This window comes from Epinephelus lanceolatus, chromosome 4 (assembly GCF_041903045.1).
Source record: "Epinephelus lanceolatus isolate andai-2023 chromosome 4, ASM4190304v1, whole genome shotgun sequence".
In the NCBI taxonomy this organism is placed as follows: Eukaryota; Metazoa; Chordata; class Actinopteri; order Perciformes; family Serranidae; genus Epinephelus; species Epinephelus lanceolatus.
Window position 1 is genome coordinate 15902370 of NC_135737.1, and position 20223 is coordinate 15922592.

A 20223-nucleotide genomic window follows, 5' to 3' on the forward strand; every position below is an offset into this window, starting at 1 on the left:
TGTGAAAGTCGACACCTCGGGCCCTCTCACACCTTGCTTGATACAGCAGTGCCAATCAAAGGTGCTTTAGGGAGAACAAAGAGGAGCGTACAAAACGAAATCACCTCCACAAAGAGGACGTATGTCTGAAACACAGCCGAGCGCCACACACAATTTAGTCAGAGGAGAGGAATATCTTTCCTACTTTGATATATGGAAAGTAGATGGAAATTGGAGCAAATCATGATCAAAAATGGCACTAGCAGGAGGGTACAATCATACTTTGAATTGTATGCAAATGGTTCCCAGAAGCTGGACCCCTGATTCGCTCGGAAGACACTCAGGCTAATGAGGATATTATGATCTCTCAATGCCCTACTCAGGGGCATGGCAGGATAGCACTGATGTCCTGATTTTTGTAATATTCAACTTCACCTTGATTAACCTGCACTTTCCTTGCCTATTGAAATCTGCTAAAAACTGCCTCTGACTCATGCCCCAAGTCTGGGCTGTTTGCTGCGGATTGCTCCGGGTTGGTATTATAGGGATTATGTGGATTGCTATTACAGGTTTCAGCAGCGGGTCATGCCCAGGGCACTCACCTATGGCGGTGGTGAGGAAGGAGACAGTTTCAGTTTCCTTTCCGTCGTTGTAGATGGCCAAGTGCCAGATGCCCGAGTCCATGTACTGGATAAAGCCTGTGTCGTGTGTAGTGATGGGCACCAGGCTCCGCTGCATAGCCACAGGCCCCTCCAGACCGTGGATGTCCTGGGCCAGGAGCCGCCTCCCATCCAAAAGCTCCACAAAGTCAAACTGCAGACAGACACACAGAAAGTGAGGAAGACTGATAGATGGACCGCAGACACGCCATTAAGAGTGACACATGAGACTTGAGTGCTTTCAGCCCTCTTTATAGCAGAGCATCATTTGGTCTGCATGAATAACTCATCATTCCAGAGGAGCTTGAGTAAGTCTTGGCACATGGTGGCTGGATGGGCTGTGATAATTTCTTAATCCACATATCTTATGTGAAAGCCTTGTTTAAAACTATTAAAGTGAAAAAGGGAAGCTGGTGGGGGAGAAGTGTAAGTAAGTGTGTACCAAATAAAATCTGCAATGATTTGCTTCGTATCAGTCGTGACTCAATGAATACCAATGAGACGGCATTTCATTTTCATCTACATAAGGAAGGGGATCTTGACTCATCTGCCACTCTATGTGCAATCGAACACAGCACGGAAACCCCACTCTAGATTACTTCCTTTGAAGTAAAAATGAGACAAACCTGATCTTTTGACTGAAAAATAAATCACATCGGACACTAATGCAAACAAAAATCCTGCTAGGAACAATTTGTTGAACTATAGTTACATTTACAGCAGAAATCTGAATTCTGCGAGCAAAGCAGTCAGATATGATTAATAACAAGATATATCTGATTCTGCGCTGCACATAGATGGGAAATTAGTGTAAAGAAAAATCTCCCTTCCTTGGCTCCTGAGCCCCGTATCTTTGTGTGATTCATTGATGATATTGAACCTGAAAGAAATTTGCCATAAATCCTTTCTGCAACAAAGAAAGTGATTCATAATACAATAGAGAGATTTATGAATTGGTTTGTATTCATGAAACACTCCTACATGGTTAGATAGGTTTTTTTTTTTTTTTTTTTAAACAATATCCCAATTTATATTCTGCGGTAGAGAAAGGATGGAAAATGAAGCTGAATCCTTACACTATGCAGAGATGATTGTAAATTGTTTTGCACAGCCTCACATTTACAATTCACTATTGTCTTTTGCAAAGAAGACATAATGATTTGTTACAGAAAACAGTATAATATGACAACTTAAAGCCACTATAACATTTAGATTTAAAAACTCCCTATTCATACAATTGATAAGCACAACAGAACACAATAAATTAACATTCAAGTACTCCCCACCTGTGTGTGTGACGGAGGTAGGCCTCTCCTTCCATAGATTCCCACTAAGGCATCTTTGCTCAGGGACACATTAAACTTCAGGTACATGGGATGATCAATGAAGACCTGGGACCTCCAGAAGACACCAGGAGGAATCTGCTGTGCGACCTTGCGCCCCACGTCAATCTCTCCCATATCTATATAGCTGTCATCTGGGAACAAGCTGTCCAATTTGCCTGCATTGCACACAAAGTAAATCGGTCAAAGAGATCACACCATTAATCCAGCATGTGGAAGGCAGAGGGAGTCAGTCTGCTGAAGCATGATAGTCTGACCATATCACAGATATTCAATCACATCCCTGACAGCCAGAGAAGAAAAAATATTATGAATGACCCCTGTGACCATTGCCAGCAATTCCAGTCCCAATTCCAGTGGAGGAAAGTGCTGTGAAGAACTAAGAATAAACTACCTGAACGTCAGTCTGTTCATCAAACACACTTCTTGTTATGTAATAAAGTGTTTTGTGTTGATTCTTGTGAAATGGCAGCTAAAAAAAATCTGCTTCAATTAAAAATGATTAAAATATGTTTCATTACCTGGTGCTTGGATTACTCAAAGCACCGAACACCTGTCATTAAACTGAGGGACAAACTTTTTGTTAAGGTTGCTGGCTCAAACATGGTAAGTTTGCCATCTTTATGGTCTCTAAACATTTCATAAATCTTGTTCATCACAGTGAACCGTTCTAAAAATCTGATTGAAAAGGTTGAACATATGGGGTGAAAATGGTATGAAAAATGCTCAAGAAAATACAACTGCCTCGATACTGTGATAAAACACAGATCTAATTGAAGTAAAAGTGATAAAGTGGAAACTGTAATTATAGCAGAGAGGGATCTCTAATGCTGGTAACCGCTCAGGTACTAGCACATCCACCGCCAAAAATTGTCCATATGCTCCATAATACACCTTATATTGGACTCCGTGGAAATGGCAACATCTGCTTGCCCATGTAGATGAGCTCATTTCAGCACCGATGTCTACTAAAGCAGACGACGTCCATACAAACTACCCCCAGGACTTGGTGGCAGACACGGCTTTAGGTTACACGTGGTACGGCAGATGGCAGTGTTCTCAAAAGTCCATCAGTGGCAATGGGTTTTAGCAGAGTAGACAGGACACACTCCCTGTCTCCCAGATCTGGGCTTTACATAATGCTACAGCACACAGACTCATTTTCCACATGTTGGGGTGTGTTTGTATTTATGCAGCACATTAATGGTGTACTCATCAGGCTGTTTAAATAAATCATAAGCCGAGAACAGTGATAATGGGCCTCATGGTTAAATAAATGGTTGTTGTTCTGCAAGCTTAACTACAACATAATGCTTTGATGGAAAGACAAGACTCAGAAAGAAAGAAGCTACCCTGGATTTCGACACAGTACACATCTGCATCACCTAGATAAAACATTAGATAGCTCATCACTGTTCCTGGTGACAGCACTGCAGAATGAGACTTATTTAGAAAACTATGGCTATTGATTTCCTATCAGCAACGGCTGCCATGCAGGGTCTAAGCTCAGCTGTAGTCATGCTTGTTGTTAGCTAAACACACTTTCTGCTGTCTGGTAAATGAAAAAGACAACTCCTGGATTCATCTATATGGTAATGACCCCATCTTCTACCTATTGTAGTCCGCCAGTGGCAAATCACATGGTTAAATCTGTGCCCATTTGTTCGGGAATGGAACAGAGCAAACTTTCCTCGAGTCAAGCAGTTGGTACCGTGGGGTGAGCACATGCTTTCTTTGGCTGCCAGGAAAGGCAGCCCAGACTAGGAGATGAAAGGATCACATCCGTTCTGAAGAGGACAGAGTGGCTAATCCCCCTCTAGCCCCTGGATACTCGGTCCCTTAAGCTGCCCCATTTTCTCCCTCCAGGAACAAATAACACTTTCGCACTTACAACAACTTTCATAGGATTACAATGCAGATCTCATTGCATACCATGGAGAGGAGAGAACACAATGTGAAACTGGATGACAAAATAATGACAAACTTGCTTGAGCTCCAAAATGTCATCTGTAAACTTTAAGATTTGAAAAACTTTTTTCCCTTGTGCAATGTTGTTCTATTCAGATGCAGTTACAGTGTACCACAGCAAACTGAGAGTCATGCAAATCATCCTGAAAAAAATTTGATGCATTTAGGTGGATTTACTCAAGTATTACATAAAAAAAAGAAAAACGGATTGTGCATTAAATATGCATTATCCTGATAAAATAAATTGCACTTACTCTCATCTTTTCCCTTGCGGTCAGGTATTTCCAAGCCTGTGTTGCCTAGCGGTGGCAAGCTCAGGTCAGTAGGAAAAGGCAGGCCACTTGTATTGTCCTCGGACAGCTGGTACATCTGTCTCTGCATCGGCTGCAGGTGCCAGTTTAATCCAAAAAGGTGCATGGCTGAAATATATAACATAAGACAACTTTAGAATTGATTCATGTTGAGACCACTTTTAATGCATTTAACCTAGGGACGTCCCGATCAAGGTCTTTTGCCTCTGATCTCGATTGGAGTCATTTTATAATGAGTATCTGCCGATAACAAGTCCCCATCCAATACTATTATGTTCATCGGTAATACAGCTGCATAGTGCACACTTCAAATAGGCTGTTTTTAAGTTATTACAATTTATTCTAATGTTTCCTAATGTTTATCTATTTATTCATTTTTTACAAAATAAAGTGTATAATAACAAATCCTCTCTCCAATGATAGTGGCCTTGACTCTGTCTTGAGTGAATTTCTCTGTCCTTCTAAGAGAGAACTCTCCAGAGTTTGTTGCTTCAGTGCAGCCTTGACTGAAGTACGTGAATGAACTGCATTCTATTGAGTGTTTCATTTTAGTCGTCTGTACATCTTTTTTGTGGCTTTTGTTGCACTTGCAGTGGTGTTGTGAGTGCAAGTGGAATCAGTTCGGCACCGCTGTCTGTCTCTTCACCCGCAGTGGAGAGACAGACGGCATAAGGGTTGGAGAGTTGACAACAACTGCACTCACTTGCTGTACATGAAAGCTTTGTGACTAAAACCACCTGTGTGACAGATGACACAAAACAAAAGATCAGATCAGCCAATCCCAATCAGTGAAAAATATCACCTCGATCAGCACCAATATCGTGAGATCGGATAATTAAAGCCAGACTGGGACATCCCTAGTTTCATTGAAGGTGACAGCTGTGAGACGAAGGCACAGGAAGTAAACTCCAAAGAACAAAGAACAATACGTGGTTAATGGTTAATGGCATTTTTTCAAAAGTGCTGAGCACTGAGATTAGAAGATGAATGCTATCCTGACCCCATGGGACAACATCTGTCTGACCACACCAACATCGTTATGGACCATCCCCTGTGCCCTGTCATTTTTCCAACCCCATTCCCTTGCAAAACTAGGGGACAAAAGAAAAGAACACATCAGCAGGGAGACACCAGGGTGTTTCAATGTGAACACAGTGGATGAAGCATGCTGATATTTTACAAGGTCGACAAAAGAAATGTCCTCTGGAACAATGGCGGTAGACTGCAGGACAGAAGAGGAGGGGCTGACCATGACAGATCACCAATAAGAAAATGGACAAGATGAGCTTAGCAAGGCAAAAGCCACGTTGGAAGTCAACAGTCAGCAGAAAAGGCCCAGAAACTCAATATAGCTATTTTATTGGTTTGTTGGTTCTCTTAAGCTTCTCAAGCAAATAACCACGCAATCCAATTATAAAGAGTGAAATTATCTGACAGTTTTAGACTGAAGCTGGGAGTAAGACCTCTCCAGTCCTCTCAATGTTGTTTTCTTCAAATGTGTTTCCATTTTTTCCCCTTTTATAAGAGCGTAAACGACTACATGTCCCCAATAAGCCTCAGTGACTCTTCAGACAACACACAGAATGACCGTGCCTGTCATGACTTGGATAAAAAAACCCTGATTTGTTAGTGGACTTACAGATCTAACATTCTTCTTCTTCTTCTGCCTCTGCGACAAAAGTATAAATCATAGCAGCTTATAATAACTGAGAGGTTTATACATAAATTGAGAGGCAGATTACACCTTAAGTTTATTTCCTTTTGTTCAAAAACAGAGTTGCTGCTTATTTTGCGTTTGATTTATTTAGTGAAATTGAAGTAAACAAAAACAAAACTGACTCATGTAGAGTTTTTGTTTAAAGCTACAGATGGTAACTTTTAATGAAAAAAAACTTTGTGTCATATTTGCTGAAACTGTTACTTTCTTCTGAGAGACGTTCATGAGACAGACAGACTTCCTACTGTCTTCAATGGCCTTTGCTAAAATCGACCGCAGTGCAACGAAATTAACCAGTCAGAGCGGAGGAGTCTCTAACACAGCTGTCAATCATGGCGAGCACTGCTCCTGGCATGGCACTGAACTATCCAAGTGGCAGTGCTGATCAAATGTGACTCAAGATTCTGTTACTGCATTGCCTATTTCTCACCTCAAATGTTTCCAGATACATATTCTAGTGTACTGTTTAGCTGTAAAATGAGAAACTTTGTAATTCAGCTGCCATGTTGGAATCAGCTGACCAATGCACCAAGTACCACTCACCGGCCAGAACAACCTTCACATTTTACAGCTACTACACAACTACAGCTGCAGCTTTGACACAGTGTTGTTTACCAGTCACCCATCAAGGTTAGAGAAAGTGATGAGAACACAATGACCATGACTGGGGTCCTTAAAATCTCATGTGTCTGTCAACAGTATACAAAAACAGTTGCTTTAAGAGTGCCATCTTATATCACCTCACTAAGGACCTATTTCAATTCCCGTTGTATCTGCTGATGAGAGATTTTTAATTCCTTAAAAGCTGGGCTGGAAAGACATAAGAAACTCCAACTAAGTACATCTAATTTTTCACCTTAAACGTCTAGTGTGTAGGCTTTAGCAGCATCTAGGGATGGGGTTCCGGATTGCAACCAACTGAAACTTCTCCTGTGTGCTACGCATGCAGGAGAACTATGGTGGCTGACACAAACTGCAACAGGCTCTATTTTGAGTCAGTGTTGGTTTGTCCATTCTGGGCTACTGTAGAACAACATGGCGGACTCTGTGGAAGAGGACCCGCTCTGCATATATATAAAGATTCCAAGGCAACAAAAACACAAGTATTCTTAGTTTTAGGCTATTATAAACTGATGAAAACATAGTTATGAATATCATATTCCATTTCTGCCAATAGATACCCCTAAATCCAACACACTGGACCATGTAACACACAGCTATTGAGCAACTTCTTCATGAAAACATTTAATAAAGACAAAAAGCGGGTTTTCTGTGCATCTTTCAGCAATGCACAGCAGAATCAGGTGCTCCACATGGCATGGACAGCAAACTTCAGATGTGAAAAGGACTGAAGCACATAGATTGATTTGCAACCTTTAATAGAGCAAATAGCCCAGTGTTTCAACCTTACTGTGTCTTCATCACAGTCTAAAAAAAGAGCTTTATTGATAGCTATATACCAATCTGAAGACCCTAATTGCTTCATTAAGTAATGGATAGCTTAGTAAATCTCTCCACTTCAAAATCATAAGTGATCCCCCAAGAATAAGAGGAGATTTACTTGTCCAGGCTCAGCTATTAACTTCAAATTGACTGAAACCACCATATGAACGTGACAAGTGGCAGATCAAACCAAGCTATAGTGTCTGATGAATGGAATACATTGGGTCATTCCCAGAGGAAACTCCATCAAACGAAGCTGTATTAGAGAACGCCACCCTTCATGGTTACTCCACTTAGATCTGTATAAGCAGCTGGCTAAAGATTAAAAGACTTTTTTAGAAAACTTGATGTGCACGGTGCATTCAAAGAATACCTAATATGTTCATGCTGCACACTAGATAAACAACAACACCTGAAATATTTATATGGGTTTGTGAAAAAAAAAATGATAGGAAGCAACTGTGTGGTTATCAGGCAAAACACGGCACAAACATTCCCTAAGATGATAAAAGTTCAAGTGCAATACCAGCATCTGTTCTGTGTCTGTCCAGTGCCTGTGGAAGTGACTGTGTCAGTGGAGGACAACCAGCGAAGAGACAGATGGCTTTGTTTGTCATTTTGTAAGTTCCAGAAAGACATTCCTTTTGATTTGTAGCTCTACATTGACTGGAGAAATGAAAAAAAAAAAGACTCAGTGTATGTTGCTGGCAGAATCGACGCAAAGTCACCAAGCACGGTGTCATTCCAAGTGTCCTAGTAATCACGTCTTTGTGAGCCCCATTCTTCATCCCATCCGTCCCTGAGGCCTCTAATGGAAAACAGTTGAAGAGGCATCCCCCTCCCATCCTAAATCCAAAGATTTACTTCAACGCCTTCTTGGTATCTATGATATGCAGAGCATTGGACACGAGCCAGTGAAGAGCCTCCTGATTTTGTTTTGCTTGTTTTTCAAACTTTGCAGACGTTGTGCAATGACACTCAGAAAGCTGCTGCAGTTGGCTGCAAAATGAAGACAGGTTGTACAAATAAAAAGGTACTTCTAATGAGATGACCACTGGCAGAGACAAGCTGTGTCTGTGTTCCAGCGATGCCACTGACCTGTCAAGAGTACTGCACTTCGTAGCATCGCCCATTTTGTCCTGAGCACATGTTGTGCGCTGCTTTCGCTTATCTCTTGGCAGGAAGTTGGGTCATGCCATGTGCCAATTAGGGAACAGAGATACTGTAGTAGAAGACTTCTCAGCCAATCTGAGGAAGTCAGCGCTTATTGCTGTGGGTCATCTGCCAGCATTCCTGTGCTTCTATCCTCTGATCTGAAGAGCACTTTCCAACTAGTGCACACTTCAAGGGAAGCTATGATGAGTAGAGTCCTTTTTTTCTCATCTTACTGGTCAAAGTCATCAAATACTGTGAGCATCAAAAAGGCAAACTATCTTCAGGTATTTAAAAAAAAATCCAGCATAGGATACAGTCTTGAAATGAAAAGCCATATGGTTAATTAATCTCTTTCAAATAGGTGTTAAACATGGCAGCCATCATTTGCTCATTTGTCATCTGACTGCATTACACCTCTCACACATCGGCAGTGTGTGGTGTAAATCCCCACTCTGTCATCATATTGTGAATCATATTCATTTACACATATTTTTAAATTACCAGGTAAAAAGTTGAGGCAAATAACTTTCACGGTCTTTCTGGCACCACATCGTTCTATCACTGACATGCTACATTACTCCAAAATAACAAAAAAAAAAAAAAAAAAAAAAAAAAAAAAGTAAACATGACACAGATTAACTAGGACACCAAATGTGAGTTTTGGCATGTCTCGGTTTAGGCCAATGTATTTCCTTCGTTCAGAATTGGGCCATTAGAAGCCTGGTGTAATCAATCTTTTCAAAATCCATGCTGGTAAGATCACTGAAATTAAATATTCCTACATAAAAATTGTAGAAAATTACCCAGTCCCTAGCTCTGAGACATAGCACCACTCTCATGCAATATTTCTCTAAGAAACAATGCACTAAAAACAATAGTAAAACATCTTGTATAGTATGCTTTTGTTTAGTTTATGCTTTAGCTGACACTTTCATTTTCAGTCAATCAGCAAACAAGCTTTTCACAATTGTGATGCATCAGGAAGTACTTCCTCTGGTAACCCTGAACTTAATCGGAAGGCATATAGATTAGTGTGTAATAGCATAACCATTTTTAATGAGGGTGATTTGCCTGAGGAGCTAAATACTTAGTTCAGTATAGCTCAAAGGCCAAAGCTGCAGAGTATCTACATATATATTCCTATGTGTTTCAACCTTATCACCATGCCTTTTAATAACTGTAGAAATGATCAATATGTGGTGCAAAGTCCAACAACTATCTGTCTATTTCAGCCGATCCAGATCTATATTATCTGTGCTCTCACCATATCAGAACTACAGTAACCTCCTCCATCTGCCACAACGGGTCAAAGTCTAACCTAACTTTGGTCTTTGCACATAAACACAATAATTGCAATTGTGATGTTAATGAATATAAAGAGATGGAAATGGAAAAGCATCATACTAATAATTTATGTCTGCAACACTGCATGCAGCGATATGTGGCTAATGCACTTGCTAATTATCATAAATTAGTTGCAATGATTTGAGAATGTTCATTGTTTCAACTGTCTACTAGTAACATAAAAGTACATACTGTTTAGTTGTTTGCATCCATGCAATACATGTTAAGTTGTGTTGGCACATTAGTAGGAAAAACAATTGCTCTGACAGATATACAGTACAGGCCAAAAGTTTGGACACACCTTCTCATTCAATGCGTTTTCTTTATTTTCATGACTATTTACATTGTAGATTCTCACTGAAGGCATCAAAACTATGAATGAACACATGTGGAGTTATGTACTTAACAAAAAAAGGTGAAATAACTGAAAACATGTTTTATATTCTAGTTTCTTCAAAATAGCCACCCTTTGCTCTGATTACTGCTTTGCACACTCTTGGCATTCTCTCGATGAGCTTGTACTCTCGATGGCCTGTACTGTATTAGCGTGCTAAAATTGCACTATAACCTAGAAGACCTAGCCGAGGTATGCAGCTGTGTATCATGAGACATGAATGCAGCAATTCCAGTAAATATTGGGCATTATAGGATCAAATTAAAGAAATGGGAGTTTCACTGAAAGCAATATAAAGGCTTTTTCTAGGCCATTAAAGTATTTCATTGCATCAATAAATAAGCATTTTGTACTTGAATGGTCTTTGGTCTTTAGATATAGGCAATAGTTAAGATTGATTTAACATTCCCAATAAAAGCAGCTGAGTATTTCCTTACAATTTCAAATAAGCTGACATGGGCACTTTTTTTCATGTAGCGCAACATCAGTATTGACAGCCTAGATGCTGCAAATATCACATTGGGATCATGAAAAGGCAAATCAAACAAAGCAGTAATATTGAGAAGTACTGGTAAATAAGCAAACAGGTAAAATCTGTGTTGCAGAGAAGCTTTTTCTGGGTTGGATGATCATGCAGTGAAAATTTTTCTGGGGCCTAACCTCTTTGTCCTTGGCTGGATACCCAGGGTGAATATAAGTGAACACAGGAGGATACTGATGACCTTAAAATGAGGCACATATAACAAATGTGCTAATGAGCGAGCAACCACAGAGAAAATAGTGCCATGTTAAACCCCCGACCTTTCTGCACTTCAAAATGTGCCGATTTACAAAGCTGTGACAAAATAAGACCATGCTGCAAGTCAAAACATCTGTCATGAGCCATAATTGGGTTCATTAGACATCTCACCCAGAGTTCCCAATTACAGGCCTCAATAATTAATTGCACTTGAAATTAAATGTATTTTCTCATCAGCCTTTAATTAAATATGGCCCTCGTTCTTGATTGGAAATTCCGATCTTCGGGTGAGGTTTGGTCTCCAACATGTTTACTTGTGGTGCATCGGGAGATGGTCTGAGTTTTGCAGGGTATAATTACACAGTCTGATTAAGCACTATCAGGCTGATGGGGCTCTGGCTTTTGGCCAAGTCAAAGCAGTAAACTGTAGACATCTACTGTATCTCTACTTCTACAGCCAAACCACACTGCTGACACCGAAAACCAAGCCAAACCAGAACTTTCTCACACCGACCGTCACTGATTCAGAATTGCTGGATACGTAGATAATCACCATGAGCTGCAACCAGCTGATTTCTTTTTTTAATTCCATCGCTGTTCTGAATTTCAGATTAAACAATTTAAAAGGCTCTGGTGACAAAAAAATGAATAATCAGATTTTAGTTCGTTTGGCCCCAAGGAGAAGCAGAAATGATTGCTTTCATGATTGTTATGGCATAATGCATATCTATAACAAATGTCTTCAATGAAGAATTCATTTATCTCGCTGATGAAGGCCATGCGAAAGGATCTGGCTGTTCTTTTATTGACTGCATGGATATGAACTACAATGTTCTCGCCATCCTTCAGAGTGAGAACAGATTCAACAGTGTAACCATTTATATGTTAAACAGGTATTCACAGCCAATCATATGTATATTACATGGGGAAGAAATATATTAAACAGAAGTGTGTATCAACTCATTATTTAAATTTGTAACAACGAACCAGACAGAACTGTAATTACTTGAATAAAAAAGGTGCTGCTAGTTTTTTTTATGTATATCACCAAATCCTTAGAAATGTCTGCCAATTGAGGCAACAAAGATATTCAATAGTATTCAAATCCAGACCTCAAACATACCTGTTTGTCATTACATTTTGAGAATCTTTACCTGTCTTTTCTCCGCTCACTGCACTACAGGAAACCCTTTGTCCTGAACTCTGTCACTCATTCCTTCTATATATTCTTTGTGTTATCCCTCCTGCCTACGCTTGTTCATCATGTCATCATCTCCAACCTTAGCCAAGATCATAGCACTAATTCAGTCAACATGTAGTTTACCTACTTCACCCATACTCTAAAAGCTGCTGCTAAAATGCCCCAAAACTCCTTTGACCTTCCCACAAGCCTTTCTGTTTCCCATTCCTTCAGCACTGTTACTGCAGATGCTGCTGTTATTGTTGCAACTAGCTTCTAACTAGCTCATTGTCACCACTGCAGAGCGCTAATACGGCAGTTACCTCTGTTATCAGGATGGTATCGTCGCAAAAGCATTGTGTCCACCCTCTAGTTCCCCCCTCATTAACACTGCTAGCTTTGTCAGCACTGTTGCCGTCATTTAGCACTTTGTACAGAGTTAGCACTGTTAGCTGCTAGCCGCCTGCTCAGCCACCTCCACATTGAGAACCGTGTGCAGAAAACTCAGACAGCCTGAATTTTGCACAGTGCCCCTTTGATAATCATAATTCAACTTTCGTGAGAGAAAAAATTCTGCCAAGTGTTACTAGGATTACTGGCAGAGCAACAGCTTGCTTGGAGTAAACAGAAGATGAACTGAGTAGCTAGCATGGTCAGTGACAGCCAGCATGGTGCAACAGACCAGAAAGAAAATCAACATGAAATCCAAGTCTGAACACAGAGTTCAGAACACAGTTAAAGAGGTGATCTCTAAGAAATGTAGAGAAACTTCATCACAGAAATTACTTGCAGAATTATGTGTCTTTATCAAATTCTTTTTCTAACCGTTTACAAGTGAATGTTTTGTTAATAGTCTTGTATGTAGATTGCAAAGATAACGTAGAGACTGTATCATCAGATAACAATATTATTCCCTCGGGGAATGACAGCAGTCAAAAACAGCAGAACTGATTTAATAGCATAACTCAGTTATCATAACTGATTGTCCTTACCCGGCTGGGGCTGGTTATGCAGGTCAGGGAATTTTAAATCAAATACGATGAATATTCTAAATGTGAAAGTCCTCTCTTGTGTGATAGCTGATGTCTTTTTAATTCATTCCCTATCTGACCTATTCACAAGAGCAAGACACTGGATTGCCCATCTCTGCAGATTCAGTCAACCCAATCTATGAATGATAATGTTATTTCGGACAAGGTGTGTGGGCGAGGAGTCAATCTATGAGTCCCTATATAACTATGCTCATATAAGGTGCAGAGTGCAGATTCAACACTATTAAAACGGATGATAGAGGGAACACAATAGAGCATGGACTCATCCTCTGTCTGCAGTTAAGCGAGGGGTGGGGCTGGGGGCGGATAGGTAGAGGCACTCACCCTGGTGTGTAGAAGCATCAGAGGTGACTCACCAATAAAGTAGGCCAACAGGAACAGCAGTGTTACTGAGATGAGGATGGCACTGAGAGCAGCACATTTCCAGTTGCAGTGCTTATAGGGTTTCTTCAGGCTGAAGGCAGGTCGAGAGAAGGTGTTTCGAGGCAGAGGGCGTGGGGGAGGCGAGTACACCGTGCTGGAGGTCAAAGGGTATCCTGGTGATGTTGTGCAATACATTGGTGACGTTCCACCTGGTTTGAACAGGAAGTGCCTGGAAAAAAACCCACATGTTTTGTGTTAGTCTTATCAAAAAAACTAATTTCTTAGGCATGTCTCTCATCATAATACTGTAGGTTACTGTCTATCTAAGTGCAGTCCCTTCCATTCTGTTTCTAAGCACATTCAATACTGTTACCATAGTCACGCTTCTGCTAGATTAGGGAGAATACTAAAGCATACTGGCTTTTGCTCAGTCGAAATTGCAAATCAATATTAAATCTAATTTACAGGACTAGTGACCGCAGCTGGCTCTTGTTTACGGATTCATGCCAGCACCGTGAAGAGTAATTCCCAGTAACTATGTGTCAAGGCTGTCCACAGAAGAGATACTGTGTACGGGGCCTCAGCATGGAGTCGAGCAGATTTACTCGCCCTTGAAGAACATGCCTGACTATCTCAGAAAACATGTGTAGAGCTGCATGTCCAAGAGCCGTATGATCAGCCCATCACAGAGTCAGTGGAAGCGGCACTGTTGTCAAGGCCGTTTTACTGACAAGCTTACAAGAAGCTCCTGAGCGACAGTGACATGAACGTGATTGAATGTCACATTACAATGTATGATGTGGAAAGTCACTGAGACCATATTGTATTTATAAATATCAGGACAAATCTTTGACACGTCCTGTTCCAGTGATAGGAGATAACATGAGGGACTGTGTTTCATAAAGCGGTCATGCTTAACATTAATCAAAAGCAATACAACCCGACAGTGTGACTTTAAAGGAATATTTTATCCACAAAATGATCATCTGAGTATCAGTTACTCACCCCATGTTACGTTGAAAGTAAATACATAAATAAATAAATCTCTCACCCATCTCATGCAGTATAATCCAAGCCTAGTTTATCCAGTGGTTTGCTCAGTACTTTCCAAACACGTGCATTTTTGCTAAAACTTTACTATTTTAATCACTTCATATATGAGTATCATGCCTGGGCAAGTGCATGGGTTCAAACTCTGCTCATGCATTCCATTGAGCAGAGCTCAAACACACACGCTTGCCCAGGTGCAATACTCATTCGTGCATGAGACTGTTTTTGTGCAGGTGTGGTAAATAGTAAGGTTTTAGGCCTAGTGCACACATACACAGGTATACTTTTTGGGCTTTCATCCACACACAAAACCGTGTTTAAGGCACTGAAAAAGGACCTTCAGTAAAACTCAGCCCAAGGTGAAGATGTTCAGAAACTTTGTGTTCAGTGTAGACAGGGAATAGACAGGGAGTTTTTGGCATATAATGTCAGACTGTGCACCATTATCTCCTTTGTGAGGCATTATAAATGAGGCAACTTTTCGTACAATGGTGAATGTGACCAAAACAGTGCTGGTTTTAACTTTGCTAACTGGACTTTTTTTCAGTATTTTTACTCATAAATGTGCAGTTACTTTTTCGCTATATATCTCAGGTGTCAGAATGTGCTACGGAGGTCACTGCTCCATGTAGCCTTCTGGTAGTAGCTTTTTTTCAGGCTTCTGACTGACCAAGATCTTCCTCTTAGTGTGGCTTTAGGGTTAAGGTTATATCATGTTTTAATTTATTTTTTTTTAAACAGTGTATGCAGATGAGTTTTTTTCTGCTAAAGCAGGGAAAAGCAGAGTTTTCAAAAACACCTGTGTATGTAAGGACTAGGTTTTTTGCTCAAATGCATGAGCATAGCACTGGATAAATGAGACTTTGACTATACAGCATGAGTTGTCTGAGAGTTTGTCAGCGGATGTTTTGATACAGTTTTGCTGTTGTTTATCTCGCTCCCCTTTTAATCCAATTCATCAACAATCCAACATGCAGAGCCATGCGAGAAAACAGTTATCTTTATGAATTCAATATAACACAGGGTGAGTAACTGAAATACAAATCAGCATTTTTGAAGTATTCCCTTAATGCAAATTGTTAGTTGTATTAAACAGGGAAGGGACAAACACAGCAAAGATTCTAGCACTGCAGGAGACATACACTGATGATTGACAGCATTTCAAAACAGAGGATGTTTGATGGAAAAACAGCGCAGGCATCACTATTGTTTTCATGGCAAAGCAGATTCTGACAGTAGTGTGAGCCAGATAGCAAACATGCAACATACCCGTCGTTGTACGAGGCATCTTGGCGTGCTGATGCCAGAATGTCCATCTCAATGAGGTTGTCCTGTAAAGTCTCTAGGAATGTCTGCTTTGCTATGTTTCTACATACAGGTGGAAAGATGGATATGAAGCTAGTGTGAGATGTACGTGCAAGAAACACAGAAATGCCAATACAGTATGTGATCACCAAGCAACATCAACAACAACTGACAAATGGAGAACAGGACAAACAGCGTGGGACAAAGAAACCAAGGCCCTTATGGAACTACTTCTACAAAGGTGTGAGACAAATAACATCTAGCTCTCTTTTTCCCCTCCGTTGGGCACTGCCATACCTTGTTTTGTACGAGCCCTGCCCTTCTCTGCAAGCGTCCTGCTCTTCTCTGATAAACATTAGAGTATTCTGGCTCCTTTATGGTTGTGATTGGAAGAAAACAATGCATCACTTACACATGAGAACCTTAAGGTTTCTAACACTTATTTCAGACAAAACACTTTATCTTAATTAAAGCTTTAATTACAAAGGTGTCATTAAGGTTTTATAGATTCCACATTGGATGGTATCCTTTAGTACAGTTGTTACTCATTTAATGGTTGCAACATTCTAAAAAATAACAACACATTTTCAGTTATATAAGTGTCTAGAGGCGCGTGTCTGATTTCTACCGTAATGCACCCCCCACCCCCACAAGTGCTCAGTTCCATAAGGATATACTGCAGCAATGCAATGGAGAAATGAACTGGCCACATGCAATGGGCAGGCTGAACACGTTCAGTGGTACAAGAGAAAATGCCTCGTTTTTGATCCCTGGCCCTTCGAGGCCGGTAGTGAAGTCTGTTCATGGTCTCTCAAGCTTGTGTTGTGGGGAAGAATGCAACTTTTAATGAAGAGAGAGAGATGCTTGGCAGAAACTCTAAAGACAATGGTGAGGCTGGATAGAGCCAACCAACTGCTGGCATCTCTCCAGTGAGCAGGATAAGACCTACCAGTGCAGAATTTAGCTGGGCCATTAAATTTCACAAAAGTGACAAGAGAGGGCCATTGTAACACTATTAACTAAGTAAAGGCGACGTTAAATATTTCTGTGTCCGTGTGGATATTACTAATGGTTTCCATTTCATGAGTGGAACTTTAATAGTTGATCTTTTTTTTTTCAAGGCAATAGGTCAGAAAGACTAGAAATGTGGTTTGAGCAGCACTCTTGCCTGTTGCAGATTCACTCTCCTCACCATCTGTTTTCTGCTCCACAGGGAATACCTGTGCAGGATTAACGTTGGAGCTGGATGACATGTAATCATTCATTATACCACTAACTGTCCTTTCTACCAGCTAAAATTGATGCTCATTTTCCTGTTGACTGAACCGTCTCACAAAAAAACTGAAGGAAGAGACAGTAATTCTATTCATGGCTGGTGTTTAGCCATGCCAAATTAGCTATTAGGTATTCTCCTGTCAACAATGCTCTCATTTATGGCAGCGTGTTTACTATATAGGCTATAGACTACAGTGTGTTCTAAGTTTTTGAAAGGATTGCTTTGAATAGAGCCAAACATTTAAAGATCCCATATTGGAAAAAGTCAGATTTTTGTGTATTTTTTATTATAAGGCAGGTATGGATGGTATATAAATACTGTGAAAGTATCACTGCATAATTCAAAGAGAAATGCACACAGTCTGTATTCAGAAACAGTGCCTTTAAACAAGCTGTCAGGACTTTCATGAAGTTGTGATGTCACAGTTGCACTATATAGACAGTTTCAAACTTAAAACATAAACTCTCGAAATTGGTTCCTTTATATTTCCTACTGAAATGTTGTGCAGTGTATGTGAATGACATCAGACAGGAAGTAAACATGGATCCAAGCTGTTGCCAAGCAATTCCAGCGAATTGGTCTGTAAAGATAGAAAGTGCCGCAACAGCGCCGTTAAAGTCATTCCCCGGTCGCAATGATGGTGCTGAGACACCATGAGCGCAGATGTGGAAGAGCCAGAGACATTGACCAATCAGAGCAGACTGGGCTTTTCCAAAAGGGGGCTTGTAGAGACAGTAGGGGTGGGACTCACCACAGGATCCATAATACCATATTATCACGATAAAATATTATTGTGATTTTAAGCATGTTGCAATAAAATACATTTATTACCATTTTTCAACAGGACATTATGTCCCCAAAGGAAAACTTCGTCAACATTGGTTTTATCTATTGAGATAAAGTTCTCGGTCTATTCAGTCTTGTTCTGCAGCAGCAAAATGTTTGTAATGGACTGAAATATATTGTATTATTCAAGGAGGCTACCTAACGTTTATTTTTTTCAAATTATTAATTATTATTAATTATTTAAAATTTTATATAGACTAAAAAATAAAAAAATTGATTCTTGGCACTGTGTGACAATACGATATTGCAACAAAAAATAATGCGATACTATGCTGTATCGATTCCCCCACCCCCCACCCCTAAGAGACAAGCGCTAAAATGGGGCATTTCAGACAGGGGGTGAATACAGGTATATTCAGGCTGACAGTACTAGAAAAATAATATGTTTTTTGAACATTAAAGTATGTAAACATGTTCTAGTAGAAACCCAAAATACAAGTATGAACCTGAAAATGAGCATAAGATGTGATAAAAATAAATATGTGATAAATAAATCATCTTAATAAGGAAAAGATCATTTCTCATCTTCAATAACTTTCTTAAAGTCAAGGATACACAATCGATTTTTTTATTAGCTCAGTAGGTGACCTGGTTGCACAGAGGAGCTTTGTTTTGTTCGGGTGTTTTCTACTGTTAGCAGTGAAATGTGATCATGATGAGGGTTGAGATAATTTGCCTTGCTATTCCTGATTTCAGAACGCCATGCAATAAGACCAGCCAAAGAAATACCAACAGATATTCCCTTTGTTACAATAACACTTGACAGATCTACTTCACACAAGGGCCACCTATCGAGAAATGTGCTAGAGAACTGAGTGCTGATTAATATGAAATAAATAAAACTTGGGGCTGAAGTGGAGGAGCTATGAAGCCTGCTCATGGGAGCCTGAATTTAATTTTGCAAGAACTGTTTCATATCCAATGTGACCATAATCACTCTGCTGTTTAGACTCAATAGCCTCCACTGTTAGGATTGCTAACCAAAATCAGCACTTTTCTCTTGTTTGCCACAAAATCATGTTCATCACAAATGTAGGCCTTTGCCCCGAGCAGGATATTTTCCATTTTATTGCTTTGCTCCTTGTTAGCACTGTGGTAATTTAATATGGAGCTGACAGCATGAAAACCTTTGTTCAATGGCACCGGCTCAAGCTCAGTCTTGCCAACATCTCTATACATTGTCAGGGAGACAAGTTACACAGTACCTTGTTTCCAGGGGGATGTTGCTGTTGAGTAGCCAGTTGTCCTGCGTGCTGCCGGAGTCCTGACCACTGGCCGGACCCTCAGGAGGAACAGAGCTGTCTGTGGGTGCGGGACTTGGGTTACTCCGCGGTGTGTAGTTGCCCCTGTTCAAGGAGTTAATGGAGGCCGCATGGTGCTGATGATTGGGCGAGTGGGAGTGGGAGAGCGGTAGAGGAGGTGTCCGCAGCCGAGAATGGTTTTGAAAGGCTCCGTCTGAAAGGAAAAGTGGAAAGGAACACGTTAGAGAAATGTTAAAAGAGAAGAGCTTCAAAACTACTGCAAGTCCATTGAGGATGCGTATTCCAACAAGTTTGTGAAAGTGTGCGCTTGTGTGCATGTGTGTGTGCGCTAACAGGGTAAGAAGAGCCTTATGGTGTTATTGTTACTCCCTGAGCTACAACATTCAGACCGATGAATGATTAGCCATAGTTCCAACCGCAGTACATAAATTAACACCTAAGCTCACAACTAATTTCACTGACGAGCTGCAAAATCCTCACATGAACCACTCTAAAAAATAAAAAAAAAAAAGTCCCTCTTCTGCTCATTATTTCTCCAAACTGGTCTCTATCAGATAGCTTTCTGCCTCCCACAGAGACCTGTGACAGTTTACTTAGGCCAGACACTGGCTCCTGTGTAAACAGACGAGTTGGCCTCTTCTTGAAACTGACCAATTCTTTAGACATTTATTTAGCCAGGGAGGGATGTTTGAGCATGCATAGTCTTTTAATAAAAATAGCCTGTTTCATTTTGTCTTGTACAAAATGTTTTGTCACAGCTAAAGCAAACTGAACATTTGAAGCAGAAGCCAACAAGTAACAATGGAACTGTTTTACATGCACACCTATTTTCCACTA

At 40.4% G+C, this 20223-nt stretch overlaps 1 protein-coding gene across 13 annotated transcripts in view; it reads right to left on the reverse strand.

The window, feature by feature from the left end:
* The window catches only part of tenm4 (teneurin transmembrane protein 4), a 179718-nt gene that overhangs the window by 79209 nt on the left and 80286 nt on the right, over positions 1-20223 (reverse strand). For 5 of the 13 annotated variants that reach the window (XM_033631115.2, XM_033631109.2, XM_033631108.2 and 2 more), the window contains 7 exons: positions 19330-19579; positions 16300-16374; positions 15967-16065; positions 13641-13876; positions 4204-4368; positions 1925-2139; positions 582-792 (listed from right to left, as the gene is read on the reverse strand). In XM_033631115.2, coding sequence (XP_033487006.2) covers positions 582-792; positions 1925-2139; positions 4204-4368; positions 13641-13876; positions 15967-16065; positions 16300-16374; positions 19330-19579 — 1251 coding nt within the window. The remainder of the gene's footprint in view (positions 1-581; positions 793-1924; positions 2140-4203; positions 4369-13640; positions 13877-15966; positions 16066-16299; positions 16375-19329; positions 19580-20223) is intronic. The other 8 variants (XM_033631116.2, XM_033631112.2, XM_033631110.2 and 5 more) reach the window with 3 other exon arrangements.